The sequence below is a fragment of the Onthophagus taurus genome, chromosome 8 (genome assembly GCF_036711975.1).
Source record: "Onthophagus taurus isolate NC chromosome 8, IU_Otau_3.0, whole genome shotgun sequence".
Taxonomy (NCBI): Eukaryota; Metazoa; Arthropoda; class Insecta; order Coleoptera; family Scarabaeidae; genus Onthophagus; species Onthophagus taurus.
The window spans coordinates 2,212,208-2,237,570 of record NC_091973.1 but is presented as its reverse complement, the minus strand read 5'-3'; the positions used below and the strand labels follow the sequence as shown (position 1 = coordinate 2,237,570).

Here is a 25,363-nt window from a genome sequence, read left to right as displayed (position 1 = left end):
AACTGATCACTGATCATCGTCCCTTAGTGTGGTTATTCAATTGTAAAAACCCATCCAGTAAACTTCTTCGTTGGAGACTTAAATTGGAGGAATACGATTATGAAATACAATACAAACCTGGTAAAATAAATTCCAACGCTGATGCCTTGTCTAGAAATCCCATATTAACCATCACAAATGATCAAACATACTCCGATTTCATTAAATACCACTATACCAATTCCCAAATCCCAGAGATTGAAATCATAAAGGATAACATCTTTTCAAACTTTCCTAACGTCCTATTTTATTCTAAAGATCTGGACCAAGAAAACCCATGCTATGATAACCTTAAAGAACTTCAAGATCTCACTTCAATACCAGACGAGATAAACCTCTATGACTCTTTAACACTAAAAAATTCGAAAAACCAAACCACTTTTATTTCTATTACTAAGCTGAATCATTTTGACAAGTTAGATTATAAAAATCTATTCCATTCATTACAAAAGTTAAAACAAATCTTAATAAAACAAAAAATTTCTAAAATCTACCTGAAAAATCCGATTGAAGAATGCCATCATTTAAAACAGGAAATGTTTAATGAATTGATCCATTTTGTATTTAAAAAGATACAAGTAATTCTCGTTAACAAACCAAAAATTTGCCCAAAAGATCAAGAAGAGATCAAACAAATTTTAGAATCTAACCATAATTCATCCATATCCGGTCACTCAGGTTATATAAGAACGTACAAGAAAATCAAAGAAAACTACAAATGGCACAATATGAAAAAGGATATTAAAAGGCACATTAAAAACTGTCATTCTTGTCAGATCAACAAAACTAACCATAAACCAACTAAAGCTCCTATGGAAATCACAACTACCAGTGAAAAACCATTCCAAAGGCTAGCTTTAGACGTCGTAGGTCCCCTCACTCTAACCGAAAATGGAAACAGATTTATTCTTACCATGCAAGACGATCTAACAAAGTATTCTTACGCGAAGTCACTCCCAAATCACGAAGCCACAACCGTTGCAAACACCCTGCTCCAATTCATCACTGTATTCGGTATTCCAGAATGCATTTTAACCGATCAAGGATCAGACTTCTGTTCAAATATTTTAAAAGAATTAAATCGTTTATTTAAAATAAAACACGTATTTTCTAGCCCATATCACCCTCAAACTAATGGTGCTCTAGAAAGGAGTCATCACACTCTAAAGCAATATTTAAAGCATTATATCAATTCGAACCAAACTGATTGGGATGAATATGTAGAATTAGCTATGTTCACATATAACACCCATATTCATAAATCCACAAACCTAACTCCCTTCGAACTCGTCTTTGGACATAAAGCTACAATCCCTAGAATATTAACAGAATCTCCAGAATTCCGCTACTCTTACGACGATTACTACTTTAATTTAAAATTCAAATTAAATAAAACTCACGAAATTGCCCGTCAGAACTTATTACAATCCAAAGAAACATCGAAAAAATACTACGATAAAAATGCTAGAGAGATAACATTTAAAGTTGATGACCTTGTCTACATACTAAACAAAAATATTAAATCAGGCCTCAGTAAAAAATTAAGCCCCAATTACAAAGGTCCGTTCCGCATAAAACAAGTGAATGACAATAATACCGTAAAAATACTAATAAAACCTAATAAAGAAGTTACATACCATACTAATATGTTGAAAATCTTCATTCCAGATGACGACAACTAAAACCTATGTATCATCCCCTCTACTCCTCTTCTTCTCCATAATAACACTCGTCGATTCTACAAGTTTCCAAACAACTGAGATACCAAACAACTCTGGTATATTCTATCAAAACATGGGAAACGCCAAAATATCTAGCGATCAATTTACTTTGATATCTTTTTCTAACATATCATTCATTCAGCGAAAAGTAAAATTTGTCGAAAATATAGAAGCAAACTTAATTCAATTATGTGCTAAAATTCCAGACGCGATGTCTTGTCAAGAACCTCTCAAACTAATGAAAATCCAAATTCCCCAGATCAAATCCAAATTCGAGACCGTTACACATTTAGTCGGTCACCAAAATTCGAATCAAAATCGAAAACGCCGCGGATTGTTTAACGGAGTATCTTATGCATTCAACTGGCTTTTCGGTACACCCGATGCTTCCGATGCGAAATATTATTCCGACTCTATTAAAGGGTTAACTAAACAAAATCACGATATTCAGTCGTTAATGAGACAACAAATTCATATCCTTTCAGATGCCATTAGCAGTTATAATAACTCAGCCCAATTGTTACAAGCCAATGAAGACGTAATCAATTCCAATATAAAGAAAATTAATAAAATCAACGATAAAACCAATAATATGATCGAAACCTTATCAAAGAAACAGATAATTTTAAAACACATGTCTCTTTTAACCGAAATGATTTCTGAGCTCAACGAAGAGACAGATGTTCAAATCTCCACAATATTATTTGCTAGACAAAACGTCATTCACCCTTCAATTATCACTCCTATTAATCTCCGTAAGGAACTCTTAAAAATTAAACTCAGAAGTAATACAGAATTCCCTATTCCTTTGAACGACATACAAAACGTTTATAGGTACTTTTCTATTTGCGAATTAACCGTTTTTTACGACAACGAAATTCTTATCTATGCCATTAAAATACCTCTAGTTAACGATCAATTATTCAATTTATATCATTTAATCCCCTTTCCTGCACACTACACAAATACTACTGTTTATTCCTACATCGATCCCCTCTATCCATTCTTATTGTTGAGTACCACTAGGATGCAATATAGTCGATTGAAAGATTTATCAGCTTGTAAGAAGATCTCCGATGAAGATTATTTATGCTCGAAGGCAACTACATTTTCAACCGCAGAACGACCCGTCTGCGAAACAAAATTAAAGATCAATCCTAAAGGCATAATACCAGATGATTGTCCAACAAGAACACTGAGTGCAGAAATGGAAATTTGGCATTCGTTATCACCAAATTCTTGGTTATACGTAATTTCGACGAAAACCAGTGTAACGATAAGTTGCGACACGTACAACTCTAAAATCACCGACATTGACCTACATGGTTCTGGTATTTTCCAACTCAACGCAGGATGTAAGGCTTACACCTTCTCTGCAATATTATATTCAACGACAAATCAATCTTCAAATTATACCAATTATATACCATCCTTGGATATCACCACGGATGATTGCTGCGTTAAAACCCAAGAATTCCTTAAAACCGAAAAATTGGAGTTAGAACCGCTAAAACTGCACAACTTAAATTTAAACGAACTACGTCACTCCCAACACAAATTGGACCAGTTCGATAGAATTCTAAAGGAAAATATGGAAAGTTCTTATTTCAATCAGACGATATCTTGGATGTCTACCACCGTTGCAACAATGTTATTAATAATTTGTGCAATAATCCTACTGTGTTGCTGTTGCAAGTGCTCGTGGTTACCCATAATAGGGCGTTTCTTTCCTAAACATCCCCAGTACTGTGGATTACCGAACGTGTGCATCACTAATCACAACGAACGTTTTGAGTTAACCGATCGTCAACTTGCAGAATTTAACTCTTTAAGACTCAGACATTTAGAAGAAGAAGACGACGAAAACCTTCGTCGAGCAAGAGTAGAAGTTCCACGATTACACCCCAATGCATCTTCACCCATGATCCGCCCTAGGAAATCATTGGAGGGCCGATTTAAAATTTAAATAACCTTAATAAACCTTCAACTGATCATTTCCAATTTTGTTTCAATTAGTTCATCTTATATAGATTATTCTTGTGAAATTATTTTGTTATTAGTCAATAAGTTGTTTTTTGTTAGATTAAGTGACCTAATTTTGATGAAGATAAAATAATAAAATCATCAAAATTCTTAAAGGGGGAGGTGTTAGATACCAATGTAACAGGAAGCTTTATTCCTAATCAATTCTAACCCTCATTACCCTAACGAAGTATTTTCGACCACGAAAATACGATAAGAACTGGAGAGCGAACAACAGGATGTGTGTGCGACTAGATTATTTTTGCCCCTAGTTCATTTGCGCGGGTTGACCACCGAAAATGCGATAAGGTCGTATATATAAACTCTCGATTCCAAAAGCTCCCTCTCTTATTCTCTTATTTTCTTCGACTTCAACACAGTTAACAACTATCTTTTACTCGTCGCACATCTCCTGAATTCGTTCTTCAATCATCAAATTACCAAAGTGTAAGAAGACAATAAAGTAAGAATTAAGCTTTACCGATTGTTGTGTTTTACCATCTACATCCTGACAAAAACTTCGTGTTGCCAAACACGTAGAAAAAACTGGCTGGTGTCACGACAGTAGTGGTAGATTACAAAGTAAGTCTGATTAACAGTAAGGATTCGATTGAGTAAAGTTAATAAGCAAAAAGTAATAGTCGATGGTAAGCGATTGATTAAATAGAATTATAATGAAACGGGAACCGACGCGGCTCGGTCGGGTAAGATATTAATTGGTTGGGCAAAAACAATGTAATTATGGCGTGTAACGGGGCGTCCATCGAACGTAACCACGGAAGTTGAATTTGCGTGCCTTGGTCGTCGCTTTGGGCCGCGTTAGAATAATTCCCTCCCATTAACCTCAATAAGGCGAAAAAGCTGCGCGCACTTGAGCCCGAGCCCGAGGCCGGAATTGATGCGACCATAAAAGAGTTGATACGAACGGCGAGTAAATTAGCTGCGTAAATCTTAGGCTGGTAATAAAATTTGATTTGTTAAATTTTTATTGGGTATTCGTAATTTTCAAGTTGAGCGAAGAAAGAATTTCTTTGTTTGGTGTGATTGTGGAAGAAAACGGTCGATGATAAGCAGAAGACAATTTTTGCTGCCACGAGGGCAAAAAGCCTATCGAAAGAGAACAAAGACGATGCCGTTCGGATAATGGACGGTGTACGTCGAAGTGCGCCGTCCACGCTGCGAATTATTGGATTCCTTCTTTTAATTCATAAAGGTATAATTGATAATTCCGTCCAATTTAAGGTCTAATTGCGGCCGATCGGCGTTCTTCCATCGTCGTTTGCGGGAACAACTCGACTACAATTAACGCGATTTCCTCGGTCATCGGGATTTTGGATTGGATCCTAATAAAACTAAGTTAATAAATTAGTTTTTGGTTTTAATAGTGAAAGACTTTGCGGGGTAGCGAGTTTACGCTTGTTAAATATAACGCGTGGTGGGATTTATAAGAGTTTCCAAGAATTCCCATAGATTCATAAGATCTTTATAGTTTTCTAAGCATCTCTATAATTTATTTAGATTAGACAACACTTTCCAAAAGATTTACAAAGAATTTTCAAACATTTTCCAATAATTTTTACAAATTTTCATCAATTTTCAGAGTATTTCCAAGATCTTCGTGATGATTACCAGTGAGTTTCGAGGTTTCAAAAGATTTTCCATTAATTTACCCTCACTTGCAAGAGTTTTCAAGGATTCTAGTTGGGGTTTGCAGTTTATTTGGTTGCATCCAGATATGGATAAGGATAAGGATTTCCAGTACATTTCCATGATCTTCTGTGATATCCAAGAATTTTAAACAATTGCTTGCAAGTTGCAAAGGTTTCAGGAATTTATTTAGGAGTTATCTGGATTATCGTGATTTTTTGATTATTTCCAAGAATGTCCAGAAGATTTCCAGTATATTTCCAAACATTTCCTGGAGATCTGATTTTTAAATACTTATGAGAATTTTTAAGACATCCCAGGGATATTTAACAGTTTCTGAAATGTATTAGAGATGAAATTGGGCTTATATGGGCTTCTGGAGTACCTTCAAGCATTTCGATAAGATTAGCAAGAAATTTCCAACAATTACCTGAGGATTTAAGGAACTTTCAACTACTTCAATGAATTTTGAAGTCTTCTAAGGCATATCTAACCATTTCTGGAGTTCATTAAAGATGAATTTGGATTGACATGAACTTTTGGAGAATTCCTAGAAGATTAGGAATAAATTTCCTGAGGATTTAAGGAACTTTCAACTACTTTAATGAATTTAAAAGTTTTCTAAGGGATATCTAACGATTTTTGACTCTTATAGAGTACATCCAAGAATTTCTAGAAGATTGGCAATAAATGTCTAACCATTTCCTGAGGATTTAAGAAACTTTTGATTTGATCCTAAATAAAAGTGACTAAGTTAATAAATTGGTTTTTGGTTTTAATAGTGAAAGACTCTGCGGGGTAGCGAGTTTACACTTGTTAAATATAACAGGTGGTGGGATTTATAAGAGTTTCCAAGAATTCCCATAGATTCATAAGATCTTTATAGTTTTCTAAGCATCTCTATAATTTATTTTGATTAGACAACACTTTCCAAAAGATTTACAAAGAATTTTCAAACATTTTCCAATAATTTTTACAAATTTTCATCAATTTTCAGAGTATTTCCAAGATCTTCGTGATGATTACCAGTGAGTTTCGAGGTTTCAAAAAATTTTCCATTAATTTACCCTCACTTACAAGAATTTTCAAGGATTCTAGTTGGGGTTTGCAGTTTATTTGGTTGCATCCAGATATGGATAAGGATAAAGATTTCCAGTACATTTCCATGATCTTCTGTAATATCCAAGAATTTTAAACAATGGCTTGCGAGTTGCGAAGGTTTCAGGAATTTATTTAGGAGTTATTTGGATTATCGTAATTTTTTGACTATTTCCAAGAATGTCCAGAAGATTTCTAGTATATTTCCAAACATTTCCTGGAGATCTGAAGGATTTTTAAATACTTAGGAGAATTTTTAAGACATCCCAGGGATATTTAACAGTTTCTGAAATGTATTAGAGATGAAATTGGGCTTACATGGACTTCTGGAGTACCTTCAAGCATTTCGATAAGATTAGCAAGAAATTTCCAACAATTACCTGAGGATTTAAGGAACTTTCAACTACTTCAATGAATTTTGAAGTCTTCTAAGGCATATCTAACCATTTCTGGAGTTCATTAAAGATGAATTTGGATTGACATGAACTTTTCGAGAATTCCTAACAGATTAGCAATAAATTTCCTGAGGATTTAAGGAACTTTCAACTACTTTAATGAATTTAAAAATTTTCTAAGGGATATCTAACGATTTTTGACTTTTATAGAGTACATCCAAGAATTTCTAGAAGATTGGCAATAAATGTCTAACCATTTCCTGAGGATTTAAGAAACTTTTGATTTGATCCTAAATAAAAGTAACTAAGTTAATAAATTGGTTTTTGGTTTTAATAGTGAAAGACTCTGCGGGGTAGCGAGTTTACGCTTGTTAAATATAACGCGTGGTGGGATTTATAAGAGTTTCCAAGAATTCCCATAGATTCATAAGATCTTTATAGTTTTCTAAGCATCTCTATAATTTATTTAGATTAGACAACACTTTCCAAAAGATTTACAAAGAATTTTCAAACATTTTACAATAATTTTTACAAATTTTCAACAATTTTCAGAGTATTTCCAAGATCTTCGTGATGATTACCAGTGAGTTTCGAGGTTTCAAAAGATTTTCCATTAATTTACCCTCACTTGCAAGAGTTTTCAAGGATTCTAGTTGGGGTTTGCAGTTTATTTGGTTGCATCCAGATATGGATAAGGATAAGGATTTCCAGTACATTTCCATGATCTTCTGTAATATCCAAGAATTTTAAACAATTGCTTGCGAGTTGCAAAGGTTTCAGGAATTTATTTAGGAGTTATCTGGATTATCGTGATTTTTTGACTATTTCCAAGAATGTCCAGAAGATTTCCAGTATATTTCCAAACATTCCTGGAGATCTGATTTTTAAATACTTAGGAGAATTTTTAAGACATCCCAGGGATATTTAACAGTTTCTGAAATGTATTAGAGATGAAATTGGGGTTACATGGACTTCTGGAGTACCTTCAAGCATTTCGATAATATGGACTTTTGAGGTACTTCCAAAAATTTCTAGAAGATTAGCAAGAAATTTCCAACAATTACCTGAGGATTTAAGGAACTTTCAACTACTTTAATGAATTTAAAAGTTTTCTAAGGGATATCTAACGATTTTTGACTCTTATAGAGTACATCCAAGAATTTCTAGAAGATTAGCAATAAATGTCTAACCATTTCCTGAGGATTTAAGAAACTTTGGATTTGATCCTAAATAAAAGTAACTAAGTTAATAAATTGGTTTTTGGTTTTAATAGTGAAAGACTTTGCGGGGTACCGAGTTTACGCTTGTTAAATATAACGGGTGGTGGGACACCACATTATTGTTGTTCGTCCCGGTTTTAATAAGGTATTATCAATGATACACGTATATAATTAAATAACACAATAGATGGCAAACCGATCCAGGTGTTCCTAACCGGGCTAATGACGATAAATCACGTAGTCTATTATGTAACGAAAGCTCTCTCGACAATGCGTCGCGTCGCGCCCAACCGAACCGTGACATAGGGGAAGAGGAGGAAGAGCGGAAAAGCCGGACCCACTTGGAAAAAAAATCCCTTAGGCGATTTCGATTTATTTAAATGAATTTAAATCTATTCTGCGACTTGCAAAGTTGACTATAAATTCCGTTGTGCTAATAGCGATCGGTTAGGTGTAGGTTAGTAATATGTGCTAATCTCACCTAACCATATTTTATTATGGATAATATTTTGCTTATTCATTCTCGTACACACACCGTTATTTATCTTCTCACGAATAGAAAATAGAAAATTTGGCCAACAGATAGAAGTAAAATTGACCTGCTTGAAAAATTACTACTAAAAAGACTAAAATCTGTCATAGAAGAAAAAGCCCTAATACCAACACATCAATTTGGGTTTCTGAATAAGCATGCAACAATAGACCAAGTGCATAGAATAACGAATACTATCGAAATAGCAATGGAAGAAAATAAAGTCTGATCCGCCGTATTTCTGGATGTTGCACAAGATTTCGACAAAGGCTGGTTAGATGGTTTAAATTACAAACTAGACCAAATACTACCATCAACGTACAGTCAACTATTAAAATCGTATCTTTCTGATCGATATTTTAGAGTAAAATACGAAAGCGCTTATCCACCACTACATGAAATACAAGCTCCTCAAGGAAGTGTACTTAACCCAACACTGTACAGGGTGTCCCAATTTCGATGTCCGCATAGGCTATCTCCGAAACTAAAAGAGATAGAAAAAAAGTAGCTTACATGTCATGATCTCGTTTTTCGAGAAAATGCTAATGCCGAAAACTCCGAACAGGTATCGTCTTTTGTTTTCGCCCTATCGGCCAAAACTGAAAATTTTGCAAAAACGACAATCGCGAATATCTCACTTATTATCAAAGATGGAGTATTATAAATAAAACATTATATGGGCAACTTTTTACGAAGAATTCAGTGGCGTAGGAAGAATTTTTTTCCCATCTTTTATTTTCGAGATTTTAGACGTAACTTTATTTTTTTAAATGGAAACCATCTACCTAAAACTAATGTATGTATTTAAAAGTTAATGTTGCTATGGTGATAACCATACATAGAAATGATGATGGAACATAATGTATCAATTTTTTTCGTTCTTTCTGAATCTATTGTATGTATTTAAAACTTAACTGTTGTTATGGTGATAACCATACCATGATGGAAGATATTGTTTCCAGTTATTGCCAAAGTTTGTAGCAGTATTTAAAAATTCACTAACAACTCTGGCATTATGTGCTGGTGTTCCGTCATATTGAAAATATATCATTTGAGACATATTTAATGGCAAATTGTCGACCAAAGGCTCAATGTGCTGCCTTAATACATTGAGGTATTTGCCTTAGTTTAAGTTTTTATTATACTATATGCCAAAATTCTATTATCTAGAAGGGCACACCATACATTGAACCCTAATCTTCTTTCAACACTCAGAGACTTCATCTGTCAAGATAACATTTTGAACAAACAGTAGATTATTTAATTTTTCTAAATATCATCTACAAAATTTTAATCTTAGATTGACATCTCCGGCACGTAAATAATGAGTTAGCCCCGCTTTGTATGGTTTATACTTATTTTTCTTTCACATTCGGGAGCAGCGGCTTTTGGATCAGACGTCTTGTTCAATTTCTCTGCAAGATGTTGATGGATTTATCGCAAGTGAAGCCAACACATTGACTTCATCCTCTTGCCGGTCATTTTGGTATGTTTTTGCACGTGATTTGAGAAATGGCCAAAAATCTATTAAATTTTCTGCTAACCGGCTGAAGGTTCTTACGTGCTGTTGTCTTCTTTCTGGGTACCTTGTGAAATATAATTCCGCGGCTAACGTCGCATTCTTATCTGATAACATATAGCATTCCATCATGTTACATTTTTCATAATTTTCGAAATTCATTGTAAAGTTTTATTCAGTTTTGTTACACTTTGACACTTAACATCCTGGTGCTTCATATCAGCACATTGAGCACATAATGCCAGAGTTGTTATCGAACTTTTAAATATAAACTTAAGCAATTATTTGATACATTATGTGCCATAACTTTTAAATACATACATACATTAGTTTTAGATAGAACAAAATGATTTTTGTTAATTATTCAATAATTATACGAAGTATACCCCACAAAATATATATATTTGTTATCAGAACAAAATAACAAATTATTTTAGGTCATAGCCAACTATGGTTTCCATTTAAAAAAATACAGTTACGTCTAAAATCTCGAAAATAAAAGATGGGAAAAAATTCTACCTACGCCACTGAATTCTTCGTAAAAAGTTGCCCATATAATGTTGTATTTATAATACTCCATCTTTGATAATAAGTGAGATATTCGCGATTGTCGTTTTTGCAAAATTTTCAGTTTTTGCCGATAGGGCGAAAACAAAAGACGATAGCTGTTCGGAGTTTTCGGCATTAGCATTTTCTCGAAAAACGAGATCATGACATGTAAGCTACTTTTTTTCTATCTCTTTTAGTTTCGGAGATAACCTATGCGGACATCGAAATTGGGACACCCTGTACTTACTCTACACATTCGATGGCCAATAAAAGTAAATACAAGTAAATCGACATACATAAACTTTACTTATAAGTAAACTATGTCCCAGTACACATAAATGGCAATGCAATCCCTTACGCCGACACCGCAAAATATCTTGGTATGACGCTGGGTGCCAAACTCAAATGGAAAGCTCACGTCAAAAAAAACGTGGGGAACTTGATATCAAATTTAGACACCTATATTGGCTTATTGGCAGAAAATCAACGCTATGGACATTCGGAATCCTACTGTGGGGTTGTACCTGCAAGACAAATGCAAGTCTGACTAAGGTGCATAGTGAAAAACACTGGTATATAAAAAACACCGATCTCCATCGCGACTTGAAAGTAGCATTGGTGTCATCAGAAACTGCAACATTCGCACCTAAACATGGATCATCCCAACATCGAGGCCATCCAGAAAACGGTAGAAATATGACAATATTTATCAATTTTACCCATAATTGATAAATAGCAGACTGGACCACTGGAAAAAGCTGCAATACAATTGTGCTATGCATAATATAGAAAAAAAAACGAATAGAAAATTAGAAAATTTTTGGTTATCTTTACTATAATGGAATGACTGTGTAAATTGGGTTAATAAAAATCAACCCCGTAGTCGATTAAGCGTAGGTACGTTAGTTAAGCGGTAGCAAGAGAGCAACTGGTAACGGGTCATTAATAATGCATTATGTCAACCGGTCGGGTTTGGATTAGACGGGCCGACAGTTATTACCTTTTAAATTGATAGGTCGCTACCCTTGGAAATTAAAAGAAAAATTGATACGTACTCGAGGCGTACACGAAGCGGATGATTAGTCGAAAGATTTTTTTGAACGTTTAACGGGTATTCAGGTTCGGGGGGAAGGATGATGATAAATGAGGGTTAAAACTGGGTTTAGGTTTAAAAGCGGTCCGGATTAGGGTCGGGTAGTTTTATAATAAAGAGAGCCGCTGACCGTCGTCGTGGGTTGCGCGGGGGTAACGGTGCTCGTCACGGCCAAATCCGAGCTTGTTTATAGAGTGATAAAGCCCCACGACGCCTCATTACGTTTGCTGGAAACTTATTTTACGACGGGGGTTCCCCGATCGCCGGCCCGCGTTTTTCATTATTCGCAATTACCCCGAACGGCGCGTCATTTGAATACTGACACTCGAGAGTTATATGGTCCTTTTATACCTTTAGTTTAAATTAAGGGCAGAACGTAAAACGAGGGGGCGGTTTTACTGACGACACAAATTAAATTGCTCAAATGACTACTTTTTTTATTGATGCGCCTACTATAATTTCCGGCGATTTACTGTCCCAATTTTAAAGATTTATCCCGCAGTAAACACGCCGAAAGAAGCCGGATATAATAACATAAGCCTCGGCGAGATTGCTCTCAAATGACGCTCCGCAGTAAACTTACCTTTACTACCGTATTTATTACGCACCCCGTAATTATACTTCTTCCTTCTTTCCTTCTCTCTCTTTATTTTATTTTTATTTTTTTTCATACCAACAACCACTTTAATCAATTTATATGTATATGTATGTATGTATGTACATTACAAACATATGGAAGAAAGAGAAATTTATCAAAATGACATAACGAAATAGCGTGTGTGAAACAATAACGTATTCTAATGGGACAATTAAGGTTCGAAAATCGGGAAAACGCCAACACGCCATATGACAGACTGAAGAACGACACAGGTGCGCAGAGTTACGAATAAAATAACTCGAAGCCTCGGCTTCCGGACCACATGTTCTGATTTCGGTGACGCACCTGATGGAAATTCGTACCGAAGAATGCGGGGTTGGAGAAATAACCACCTGCTCGCGGTGGAAAACGGTTAAGTTCGCCCTCGCCGTTAGACAATTTCTTCGGACGTTGGGGGAACACCCTGCTGGTACCATCATGTGGCACCGAGGAGAGGAGATATTAAGCGTGTTAGTCATCGAAGGCACCTTCGGGCACCCGCGGGGTATTGACCCCGATGTTGGAGGGTTGAAGTGGCCGGAATCTGTGGGAACGATGTCGTACCTGTGGATCCGATCGGACGGGGCAACTATTTTTAGGTTTTTGATACGGCGCGTCGGCCCAAAACAATACCGGGGTGTTCTGTGTCACGTCGTAGGCTAAATATAGTAGAAGAAACCTTCGGTTTTTCCCACCCCGCGCCACTTGTAACCAAAAACCATATGCCCTGCGCACACGTGTGCATCTCGACATCAAAACGCCCCCGATGTTTTCGTGTATTTAAATGATATGCTCCATTTGCATTTTGCGTGTGTCACTTGTCCGCCGTGCACATGTCGCCTCTTTCGCATTTTATTCCAACCCCTTCTCTTTACCCTTATTTTTATTTATTTTCTCACATATACAAAATCGATACATAACAAAAAATATCTTCATTCCTGAATCTAGGGTTTATTTGGCAATTATCTTTCTGGTAATTTCAAAAATTTTTTTAGTGATTTTCAAAGATTTCCCAAAGATTTTTGTTGTTTTCTAAGCATTTCTGCATTCTGATCTTTGTACTGATTACCAGTTAGTTTTGAGGTGGTTCAAAAGATTTTCCATTAATGTACCCTCACTTACAAGAGTTTTCAAGGATTCTCATAGGGGTTTTGTAATTCATTTGGGTCACATCCAGATATTCAGAATATTTTAAAGAATTTCCAGCATATATCCATGATCTTCTGTAATATCCAAGAATTTTAAACAATTGCTTGCGAGTTGCAAGGGTTTCAGGAATTTATTTAGGAGTTATCTGGATTATTGTGATTTTTTCACTATTTCCAAGAATGTCCAGAAGATTTCCAGTATATTTCCAAACATTTCCTGGAGGTTTAAGGCATTTTTAAGTACTTAGGAGAATTTTTAAGACATCTCAGGGATATTTAACAGTTTCTGAAATGTATTAGAGATAAATTTTAAGAATTTCTAGAAGATTAACAAGAAATTTCCAACCATTTCCTGAGGATTTAAGGAATTTTCAACTACTTTAAAGAATTTTGAAGTCTTCTAAGGGATATCTAACCAATTCTAGAGTTCATTAAAGATGAATTTGGATTTACATGGATTTTTGGAGAATTTCTAGAAGATTAGCAATAAATTTCCTGAGGATTTAAGGAACTTTCAACTACTTTAATGAATTTTAAAGTTTTCTAAGGGATATCTAACGATTTCTGGCTCTTATTAGAGATTAATTTGGACTTAAACGGACTTTTGAGGTACTTCCAAGAATTTCTAGAAGATTAGCAAGATTTTTCCAACCATTTCCTAAGGATTTAAGGAATTTTCAACTACTTTAATGAATTTTGAAGTCTTCTAAGGGATATCTAACCAATTCTGGAGTTCATTAAAGGTAAATTTGGATTTACATGAATTTTTGGAGAATTTCTAGAAGATTAGCAATAAATTTCCTGAGGATTTAAGGAACTTTCAACTACTTTAATGAATTTTAAAGTTTTCTAAGGGATATCTAACGATTTCTGGCTCTTATTAGAGATGAATTAGGACTTAAATGGACTTTTGAGGTAGTTCCAAAAATTTCTAGAAGATTAGCAAGAAATTTCCAATAATTTCCTGAGGATTTACGGAACTTTCAACTACTTTAATGAATTTTGAAGTCTTCTAAGGGATATCTAACCAATTCTAGAGTTCATTAAAAATGAATTTGGATTTACATGGATTTTTGGAGAATTTCTAGAAGATTAGCAATAAATTTCCTGAGGATTTACGGAACTTTCAACTACTTTAATGAATTTTAAAGTTTTCTAAGGGATATCTAACGATTTCTGGCTCTTATTAGAGATGAATTTGGACTTAAACGGACTTTTGAGGTACTTCCAAAAATTTCTAGAAGATTAGCAAGAAATTTCCAATAATTTCCTAAGGATTTAAGGAATTTTCAACTACTTTAATGAATTTTGAAGTCTTCTAAGGGATATCTAACCATTTCTGGAGTTCATTAAAAATCAATTTGAATTTACATGGATTTTTGGAGAATTTCTAGAAGATTAGCAATAAATTTCCTGAGGATTTAAGGAACTTTCAACTACTTTAATGAATTTTAAAGTTTTCTAAGGGATATCTAACGATTTCTGGTTCTTATTAGAGATGAATTTGGACTTAAATGGACTTTTGAGGTACTTCCAAAAATTTCTAGAAGATTAGCAAGAAATTTTCAACCATTACCTAAGGATTTAAGGAATTTTCAACTACTTTAATGAATTTTGAAGTCTTCTAAGGGATATCTAACCATTTCTGGAGTTGATTAAAGATAAATTTGGATTTACATGGACTTTTGGAGAATTTCTAGAAGATTAGCAATAATTTTCCTGAGGATTTAAGGAACTTTCAACTACTTTAATGAATTTTAAAGTTTTCTAAGGGATATCTAACGATTTTTGGCTCTTATTAGCGATGGATTTGGACTTAAATGGACTTTTGAGGTACTTCCAAGAATTTCTAGAAGATTAGCAAGATTTTTCCAACAATTTCCTGAGGATTTACGGAACTTTCAACTACTTTAATGAATTTTGAAGTCTTCTAAGGGATATCTAACCAATTCTAGAGTTCATTAAAAATGAATTTGGATTTACATGGATTTTTGGAGAATTTCTAGAAGATTAGCAATAAATTTCCTAAGGATTTAGGGAACTTTCAACTACTTTAATGAATTTTAAAGTTTTCTAAGGGATATCTAACGACTTCTGGCTCTTATTAGAGATGAATTTGGACTTAAATGGACTTTTGAGGTACTTCCAAGAATTTCTAGAAGATTAGCAAGAAATTTCCAACCATTTCCTGACGATTTAAGGAACTTTCAACTACTTTAATGATTTTTTAAGTCTTCTAAGGGATATCTAACCAATTCTAGAGTTCATTAAAGATGAATTTGGATTTACATGGACTTTTGGAGAATTTCTAGAAGATTAGCAATAAATTTCCTGAGGATTTAAGGAACTTTCAACTACTTTAATGAATTTTAAAGTTTTCTAAGGGATATCTGACGATTTCTGGCTCTTATTAGACATGAATTTGGACTTAAATGGATTTTTGAAGAACTTCCAAAAATTTCTAGAAGATTAGCAAGAAATTTCCAATAATTTCCTGAGGATTTACTTAACTTTCAACTACTTTAATGAATTTTGAAGTCTTCTAAGGGATATCTAACCAATTCTGGAGTTCATTGAAGATGAATTTGAATTTACATGGATTTTTGGAGAATTTCTAGAAGATTAGCAGTAAGTTTCCTGAGGATTTAAGGAACTTTCAACTACTTTAATGAATTTTAAAGTTTTCTAAGGGATATCTAACGATTTCTGGCTCTTATTAGAGATGAATTTGGACTTAAATGGACTTTTGAGGTACTTTTAAGAATTTCTAGAAGATTAGCAAGATTTTTCCAACAATTCCCTGAGGATTTACGGAACTTTCAACTACTTTAATGAATTTTGAAGTCTTCTAAGGGATATCTAACCAATTCTAGAGTTCATTAAAGATGAATTTGGATTTACATGGATTTTTGGAGAATTTCTAGAAGATTAGCAATAAATTTCCTGAGGATTTAAGGAACTTTCAACTACTTTAATGAATTTTAAAGTTTTCTAAGGGATATCTAACGACTTCTGGCTCTTATTAGAGATGAATTTGGACTTAAATGGACTTTTGAGGTACTTCCAAGAATTTCTAGAAGATTAGCAAGATTTTTCCAACAATTTCCTGAGGATTTACGGAACTTTCAACTACTTTAATGAATTTTGAAGTCTTCTAAGGGATATCTAACCAATTCTAGAGTTCATTAAAGATGAATTTGGATTAAATGGATTTTTGGAGAATTCCTAGAAGATTATCAATAAATTTCCTGAGGATTTAAGGAACTTTCAACTACTTTAATGCATTTTAAAGTTTTCTAAGGGATATCTAACGATTTCTGGCTCTTATTAGCGATGGATTTGGACTTAAATGGACTTTTGAGGTACTTCCAAGAATTTCTAGAAGATTAGCAAGATTTTTCCAACAATTTCCTGAGGATTTACGGAACTTTTAACTACTTTAATGAATTTTGAAGTCTTCTAAGGGATATCTAACCAATTCTAGAGTTCATTAAAGATGAATTTGGATTTACATGGATTTTTGGAGAATTTCTAGAAGATTAGCAATAAATTTTCTGAGGATTAAAGGAACTTTCAACTACTTTAATGAATTTTAAAGTTTTCTAAGGGATATCTAACGACTTCTGGCTCTTATTAGAGATGAATTTGGACTTAAACGGACTTTTGAGGTACTTCCAAAAATTTCTAGAAGATTAGCAAGAAATTTCCAATAATTTCCTAAGGATTTAAGGAATTTTCAACTACTTTAATGAATTTTGAAGTCTTCTAAGGGATATCTAACGATTTCTGACTCTTATTAGAGATGAATTTGGACTTACATAGACTTTTGGAGTACTTCCTAGAATTTCTAGAAGATTAGCAACAAATTTCCTGGCGATTTAAAGAACTTTCAACTACTTTAAAGAATTTTGAAGTCTTCTAAGGGGTATCTAACCAATTCTAGAGTTCATTAAAGATGAATCATTCTGGGGTTTATTTGGATGTGTCCAAATTAATCATAATTTTTTGATTAATTTAAAAAGCATTTCTTGAGATGTCTTGAACCTCGAGTTAATTTATTATATTTTAAATAACATTTAATAAATAAAAATAGAACCTCTTGAGCTTTTAGTAAATTTGAGTGGTTGGATGTGTTGTCAAGTGCGAGCAACTCAATTCATGTCCGTGCATGTTTGTTATGAGCGTCTAATCTAATAGCGGTATATACGGTATAATGGTGTAGGTCGGGGCGAGTGCAAGCTCCGAGTAACCTAAGTAATATATTAAGCTGTGGTAGCGTTACGAACGGATATTTCCATATCTGCTTGAAATACGGCGCGATTTTTTACGTTCCTTCGCGAGATAGCAACCCGTAATGATTTTCGCCCGTATCGGTGTGAATTTATCGGGACGGTATTCAAATGAAATTCCGGATATACGACTCGTAGGCAATTACACTAACAGCCAGAGAGACATCGCGTTTTCACGCGTCGCCCTGAAACAATGATCGTGTGAAAGGGAGGCTTCGACGAATAACAAATAATGATGTCCGGTAAACATAATGCAACGGGTCTTTCAAATCGGACGGATGGACGATCCGCATGGGGTGAAATCTGAATGGACGCTTAAGCGAAGCTTACGCACAAAACGTAAGCTTCACAGCTACGTCTACGGATCATTACGCACAGGTGTACAAGTCCCCTGCAAGTCTTTCTGGGATCGAAATTAACCGATCATTAACGTCTTTTTTAAAAAGAAAATCCCTAATTGCGCGTAATTAAACTAGCACGTGCGCGCACGATATACGACCAGCCATTCGATTGAATATTACCAATACTAATTGCGTATAGAAGATGTAATCAAGCCTCTCGGTCTACCAGCGATGACATGACATTACCGAACATCCAGCCACCATGGCGAATGCAGATAATACGTCACATCCCTTGATTAATGACTGTTACAGTATTATGTGACACATCACCCTTCATATTAAACAAAAATATTTTATGTGTTTATTGAACGAATTTCGCGAAGAAATGATTAGGAGAGTTTGGTTTCAATCAAGGAGATTCGGAATTGAATTGATGATGCGGCCAACATTAATTCATTTCTTTCGTTCAATTAGCCGAGCCTCGTCTTGGACCGTCAGTGTTGGCCATCAGGGCGGTGACTTGCAAGCTTGGAACATATTTCCCGCATTTCCCGGTTCCGAAGCGTGAGTGGCGATTTTATCCCCGAGCTTTTTACGGGGGCGCGGTTGTAGTAACGATTGTGGTGACAATACGTTTTCTCCCGGCTGCGAATGCGAAGGCGATAAATCGGCGTCGATCGAAAACCTAATTGGTATGCTAATCCAATAAGTGCGTGCGCCTTAAGTGGAAGCGAAAAGCCACCCCGGGGGTGATTGGCGTGGATAATTTTTTATTTGCATAATAGTTGAACGGCTGGGGGTATTTGCCAGGTGAGGAAAGGAAAACAAAGTAATCCTTACAAATACGGTCCTGTACGAGACGATACTTTGAGGCGTGTATAGCAGCAAGCAGTGGGCAGAGTAGTATCTCGGGAACGGGGCACATAAATTGCGCGGTCAGAACCTGATTCTACGAGTAACACAAGTAGCATGAAATGAATTCTTTAAAACGGTGGGCGATATAAAACTTTTTAATAACTGCCTACCAACCTCGGTCTGCGCTGCGTCTCGGATTCCTTATTTATAGCCCGCCTTCCTCCCGTAATATGTCATTACGCCCTATTCTCCGAACCGATATTTCGTTAAGGGCGATTATCTACCGAAACGTTACGGCGGGCAAGCTCTTGCCTCTTTGCTTTTTCACTTGGACACCTGCGTGTGCGCGCTCCGGCTCGTTTAAAGCCCGGTAGCATCAATCTAATAGCCAAGACGGATTTCGTTGGGCGCCAGAGTCGCGCGCGATCGCATGATTTATATCTCCCGGACCAGTTTGGACGATCCGCGCGATAGCCAACGCGAAATCATTACTCCTTTATGTAAATTCACTTCATTTCCTCTCGACTCGATCTTACTTTTTCTTTTTTTTGTCTTTTCAGAACACGTCCAGCTCCAGTACCAATGCCAGCCAAACGTCCAACATATCATCTACTTCCAGCTACTTTTATATACCCAACTTGGTTCATCATTACCAAAGAAGAAGATCACTTCCCGATGCCTCCACTTGGATGTTAAGACGTCCCTAATTGTTTTTCTAATCAATTAATTAATGTTGCTTTCTCGATTATTTTGTTGTGTATATTTTTTTGTAATTATTAATTGGGTATTTACTATAATAAATAATTTCAAACCCTATATCATTTTTAATCATATAAAAGAAACACTTGGAAATAACGGAAACGAATAAAAATATACGATGGACAGCAAGAGTATTTACGATATGGGGTGTGCAGGACTAATTGATTTATCAGGTGGAAAACTGAGGCGCCGTTCGTAGAAGGTTCGCGGCGGCAGTGGTCGCTTGATGAGAGGGTATTGATTGGTGGGGGCGGCGGTGAGTTATAGTTATGGTTATGGCCTTTGGTCCCCAAGTTTCCAGATTACTGTATTATGGACCGACGACTGCGGACACTCTTACCTCGCCGATATGTGAGATGATGACCCCATAACCGCCCCTGCTGACAGTTTGTTCCGTGTTACGACGGCTGATTCCGGTAGCCGCTTTCGGGCTCCCTTCCTGCTTTTTGTTTCGCCGATAAATAATAAAAGGAGGAGCCGCTCTTTATTGCCCTCCGGGGCAAATTTCGCTCAGATAAGGAATGCATTATCCTCTTCTTCTTCGACCTGCAGAACGAGAACCGCTCCGTTTTTATTGGGACTCAAATTTGATGGATGATCTATTACATTTTAATAGCTTTCGATTAAGATTACTATCCAATTTGTAATTAAACTTACTTCATCTTTATTTCTTTCCAAATTTATTCTTGTTTACGTTTTTACTAAAAACATTTTAGATAGTGCTTGGAAGTGTGAAAAACAAACATAGTAAAGAAAAGAACGTTATTATGAAACACATATAAGGGAAAAGCATCGACCCAATTCCGTCCGGAAATGCCTGCACGATGAGTCACTTCTTCGAGCAGGAATCCTGCTTTAGCTTTACCTTTGTGTGTGACTCCGTCTGCCACAACAAAGCGCACCCGCTAATCGATACTCAACGCGAAATCTAGTTTTTCTCACGTTCCAAAAAGCTCGCGCTTCAAAAGCCCGTGTTTTCACCCCCCAAAAATTGGTGGCTTCCCATTGCAATGAATGTATCGGACGAGTGCTTGCCGCGAGGGTCGTGTAATTATGCCGGTGAATTGAGTAGTTGTTTGCTTTTTGCCGGCCTCGAAAAAGGCCTAACTATCACTTTATTGCCGGGACAATTCAATAAGCGGTCCGCTTGATTAAGGGTTGTAGTGAATTAATTGGGGCACGACTGGCATGCATGTACCCCGTTTTTTTACTTTCTGTCATGACACCAAGTCAATTACGAACAAACATATCACCATAGTATTATAAAGCAAAAAAAATTTTTTCCATTATATAGAAATAAATCTTTTTATCTCAATACTCTATACAATCTACATATCGTTCCAGTACTCGCCTGAATTCCAAGGCGAAATAACCAGGCGAAGACATAGATTTTCTGCCCTAAGATTTTCATAAATTTTGGGTTGATATGATATGATTTGATTTTATGTAAATCTTTTGCAGAGAATCCTTCATTCCGCCTAACTGCTAATTAGTGAAGAGTTTATAAAAAAAATTGCAAGAAACCAATTTTTAAGAATTATTTCTAACAATCGCATCATATTAAAAATTAGGGTCATCTTCAAAAACTCATATCTCAGAAACTAAAAGTTATTTTTTAAAACGGATTTTTTTATTGGAAAGTAGAAGCTTTAATTTAATCATTTCATGGATGTTTTATCTCATTTTCAAAGAAACCGATTTTTTAGAATTTTTTTAAAATTAATCAAAAATCGAACTTTGTTATTATTATTAATTTATATCTCAAAAACTAAAAATAATTTTTGTAAACGACAACTTGTAATGGAAAGCGCATACTTTTATTGATACTTCGAGAGAATTTTATAAAAATTTGTCAAATAACCAATTTTTTCTAACAATCGCATCATATTAAAAATTAGGGTCATCTTCAAAAACTGATATCTCAAAAACTAAAAGTTATTTTTTAAAACGGATTTTTTTATTGAAAAGTAGAAGCTTTAATTTAATCATTTCATGGATGTTTTATCACATTTTCAAAGAAACCGATTTTTTAGAATTTTTTTAAAATTAATTAAAAATCGAACTTTGTTATTATTATTAATTTGTATCTCAGAAACTAAAAATAATTTTTATAAACGGCAACTTGCATTGGAAAGCGCATACTTTTATTGATACTTCGTGAGAATTTTATAAAAATTTTTCAAAAAACCAATTTTTTCTAACAATCGCATCATATTAAAAATTAGGGTCATCTTCAAAAACTCATATCTCAAAAACTAAAAGTTATTTTTTAAAACGGATTTTTTTATTGGAAAGTATAAGCTTTAATTTAATCATTTCATGGATGTTTTATCACATTTTCAAAGAAACCGATTTTTTAGAATTTTTTTAAAATTAATCAAAAATCGAACTTTGTTATTGTTATTAATTTATATCTCAGAAACTAAAAATAATTTTTGTAAACGGCAACTTGCATTGGAAAGCGCATACTTTTATTGATACTTCGTGAGAATTTTATAAAAATTTTTCAAAGAACCAATTTTTTCTAACAATCGCATCATATTAAAAATTAGGGTCATCTTCAAAAACTCATATCTCAAAAACTAAAAGTTATTTTTTAAAACGGATTTTTTTATTGAAAAGTAGAAGCTTTAATTTAATCATTTCATGGATGTTTTATCACATTTTCAAAGAAACCGATTTTTTAGAATTTTTTTAAAATTAATCAAAAATCGAACTTTGTTATTATTATTAATTTGTATCTCAGAAACTAAAAATAATTTTTGTAAACGGCAACTTGTAATGGAAAGCGCATACTTTTATTGATACTTCGAGAGAAATTTATAAAAATTTGTCAAATAATCAATTTTTTCTAACAATCGCATCATATTAAAAATTAGGGTCATCTTCAAAAACTCATATCTCAAAAATTAAAAGTTATTTTTTAAAACGGATTTTTTTTATTGGAAAGTAGAAACTTTAATTTAATCATTTCATGGATGTTTTATCACATTTTCAAAGAAACCGATTTTTTAGAATTTTTTTAAAATTAATCAAAAATCGAACTTTGTTATTATTATTAATTTGTATCTCAGAAACTAAAAATGATTTTTTTAAACGGCAACTTGCATTGGAAAGCGTATACTTTTATTGATACTTCGTGAGAATTTTATAAAAATTTTTCAAAAAACCAATTTTTTCTAACAATCGCATCATATCTCAAAAACTAAAAGTTTTTTTTAAAACTTATTTTTTATTGGAAAGTAGAAGCTTTAATTTAATAATTCGTGGAAGAAACCAAATTTTTTTAAATTTTTTGCTGAAGGTTAGCCGAAGTCGCTTGCGACCGAGGCGCTACATCTGAGTAGATATGATATTAATTGTAGAACCTCGGCTAACCTTAATCAAAGAATCTTTTACTTGCTTTGCAGCCGAAGCGCAGCAATGTGATGATTAAGTTTTGGGTTGTATTCTTATTGTGTTCAGTTACACTTAAATTTGAACCTTGAGTGGTTCATAATACGTAAATTTTATATATTATTTTTATTTTGGAATCAAATTGGGTACAAATATTTGCCACAGATCCATTATACGGGAGACATGCCGTATCTGTACTGATGTAACAGACCTTGTCAAAGGGATACCGGAGATCGGTGTATCGGTGGCAATAATGCCGAAATTGATACGTCATGAAATGCCCATAGCCCTGCCAAATGCAAACGCCTTCAGCACTGTCCTCGCTCTGTTGCCTTGGCAACTAAGTCGATAATGGACGTCAAATAGATCGAGACACTGAAACCTCGATTTATCTTTTATTTGAAAAATTTTCAATAATTAATTTTGAATTCTTAATTTATTGTATTTATTTAACTCCCCGCCCATATCTTCAACAACAATCACTTGATGATTAGTCCCGCTTTGAAAATGCCTGAAAAACGAGGTCTCTCTAATTCTTTGACCCTTTCGTTTTGTCCTAAACAACAACTGCTAAGAACAATACTGACCATTCGAGAGCAGTACAAACACTCACCTCACTAGGCTTGGACACCGACGTCCCAACCGTCCCGACGCGTGTTTGACTTGTAAATGAGTTTCAAACTTATGAATGATACTTGAGGGACAATGGTCGCGGTGATCATTGTCTTCGTTCGAAATGGATCTCATTAAACGCGAAAGTATAATGACGCTCAAATAACATCGATCGACCTTTTTTCGAGCTGATTGTTCAATTTAAAAAAAAAACACAAAATAATTCAAAGTTAATGTTTGGTCTTTTAATAAACGAAGTTAACGACGAATGAAATATTACGACTGATTCGTTTTTAATGAGTGGTTCGGGATAAAAAAAGGGCTAATGAGCGATTTGAGGAAACAAATACATGATTGTCGTAGTGAAGCGTAATTAGGAGGGCGTCGACGGAACGGCCAATAAGTCATACGACGATCTAATTAGGATGGGTTGGAATAGAATTTATCCTTGAGTATTGAGATAAATTCATCGAATACATCCTGGTTCTGTTCGATGCGTGGGAAATATGGGGTTTGCTAATATCGACCAATGGGTGACGGTGTCGGCTTGGTATGTGGTTGATTTTGAAAGACTTGAATCACGCGAAAAAATCAATAAAGGACGCGGAACAAAAGATACACAAGCGGCTCATAAGCGCCGATAAGAAATCCTATCTCGGAAGGCGAAAGAAATATTCAATTTGCATACATTTGGAGGCCGATTGAGAGAGTGAATTGCCGGTTTTGTGTGAGGGGTGGCGGAGGGTTGGTTTGAAGATAAGAGGACGCACCTACAACCATTGTTCCGTCAAGTGGTCACATAAATTCGCGGGAAAGGACTCTGACAAGCCAAATACGTCCCAAGGGCCAAAAAGGCGACCTTTCAATCATACGTTTATCGGCACGGGCGTTGGGGATTCTATTATTTACACTCTCCGGTCGTGTTACTACCACCCCCTCAACACAAATGGAAGCGATTTATTATTGGGGTGGCGTTCGCCGGTAATTTTTAATTAAATCGCTCGAAATTAAGGACTTATTATCGCCGCTAACGAGCGTCGGGGGTAGTATGCTTTTTCAAGCCGTTATTATTTAGTATCGGGCGAAAATAATAATCCACCCTCAAGGAGAAAACCACGGGGGTCGTCTATAATTACAACGATGGACTTTTATTTTTTTACTCCCTTATTAACCACAATTATTGAGGAAACCATATCCACTTTACCACATTGATCATAATTATCATGACACCTAGTAAATCATTCTCATTTAAAATAAAAAAAATATTTTCCACTTTTAATCAAACACGTTTAATGTGATTTGATTTTGATTGAAAAGAGTGAAAGATTTGACGGATGATCGATTGGTCTTTGATGGTTTTCGGTTAAAAGGAGGGGTCGAAATCCACAAAACGACCCTCAACGGTCCCGCACATTATACAACGTAGGAATTATGTAAGTCCCTTTTGTAATGTGCAAAAAGTAAATGAGGCGTTGCCGTAAGGGTTATGCG

General features: G+C 34.8%; 1 protein-coding gene across 3 annotated transcripts in view; it reads left to right on the top strand.

Moving 5' to 3' along the window:
- The window catches only part of LOC111425527 (uncharacterized), a 136,706-nt gene extending 116,785 nt beyond the window's left edge, over positions 1-19,921 (top strand). For all 3 annotated transcript variants that reach the window (XM_023059616.2, XM_023059618.2, XM_071198555.1), the window contains one exon: positions 19,666-19,921. In XM_023059616.2, the coding sequence (XP_022915384.1) occupies positions 19,666-19,812 (147 nt within the window). In that variant the 3' untranslated portion in view covers positions 19,813-19,921. The remainder of the gene's footprint in view (positions 1-19,665) is intronic.
- The last annotated feature ends 5,442 nt before the right edge of the window (positions 19,922-25,363 follow it).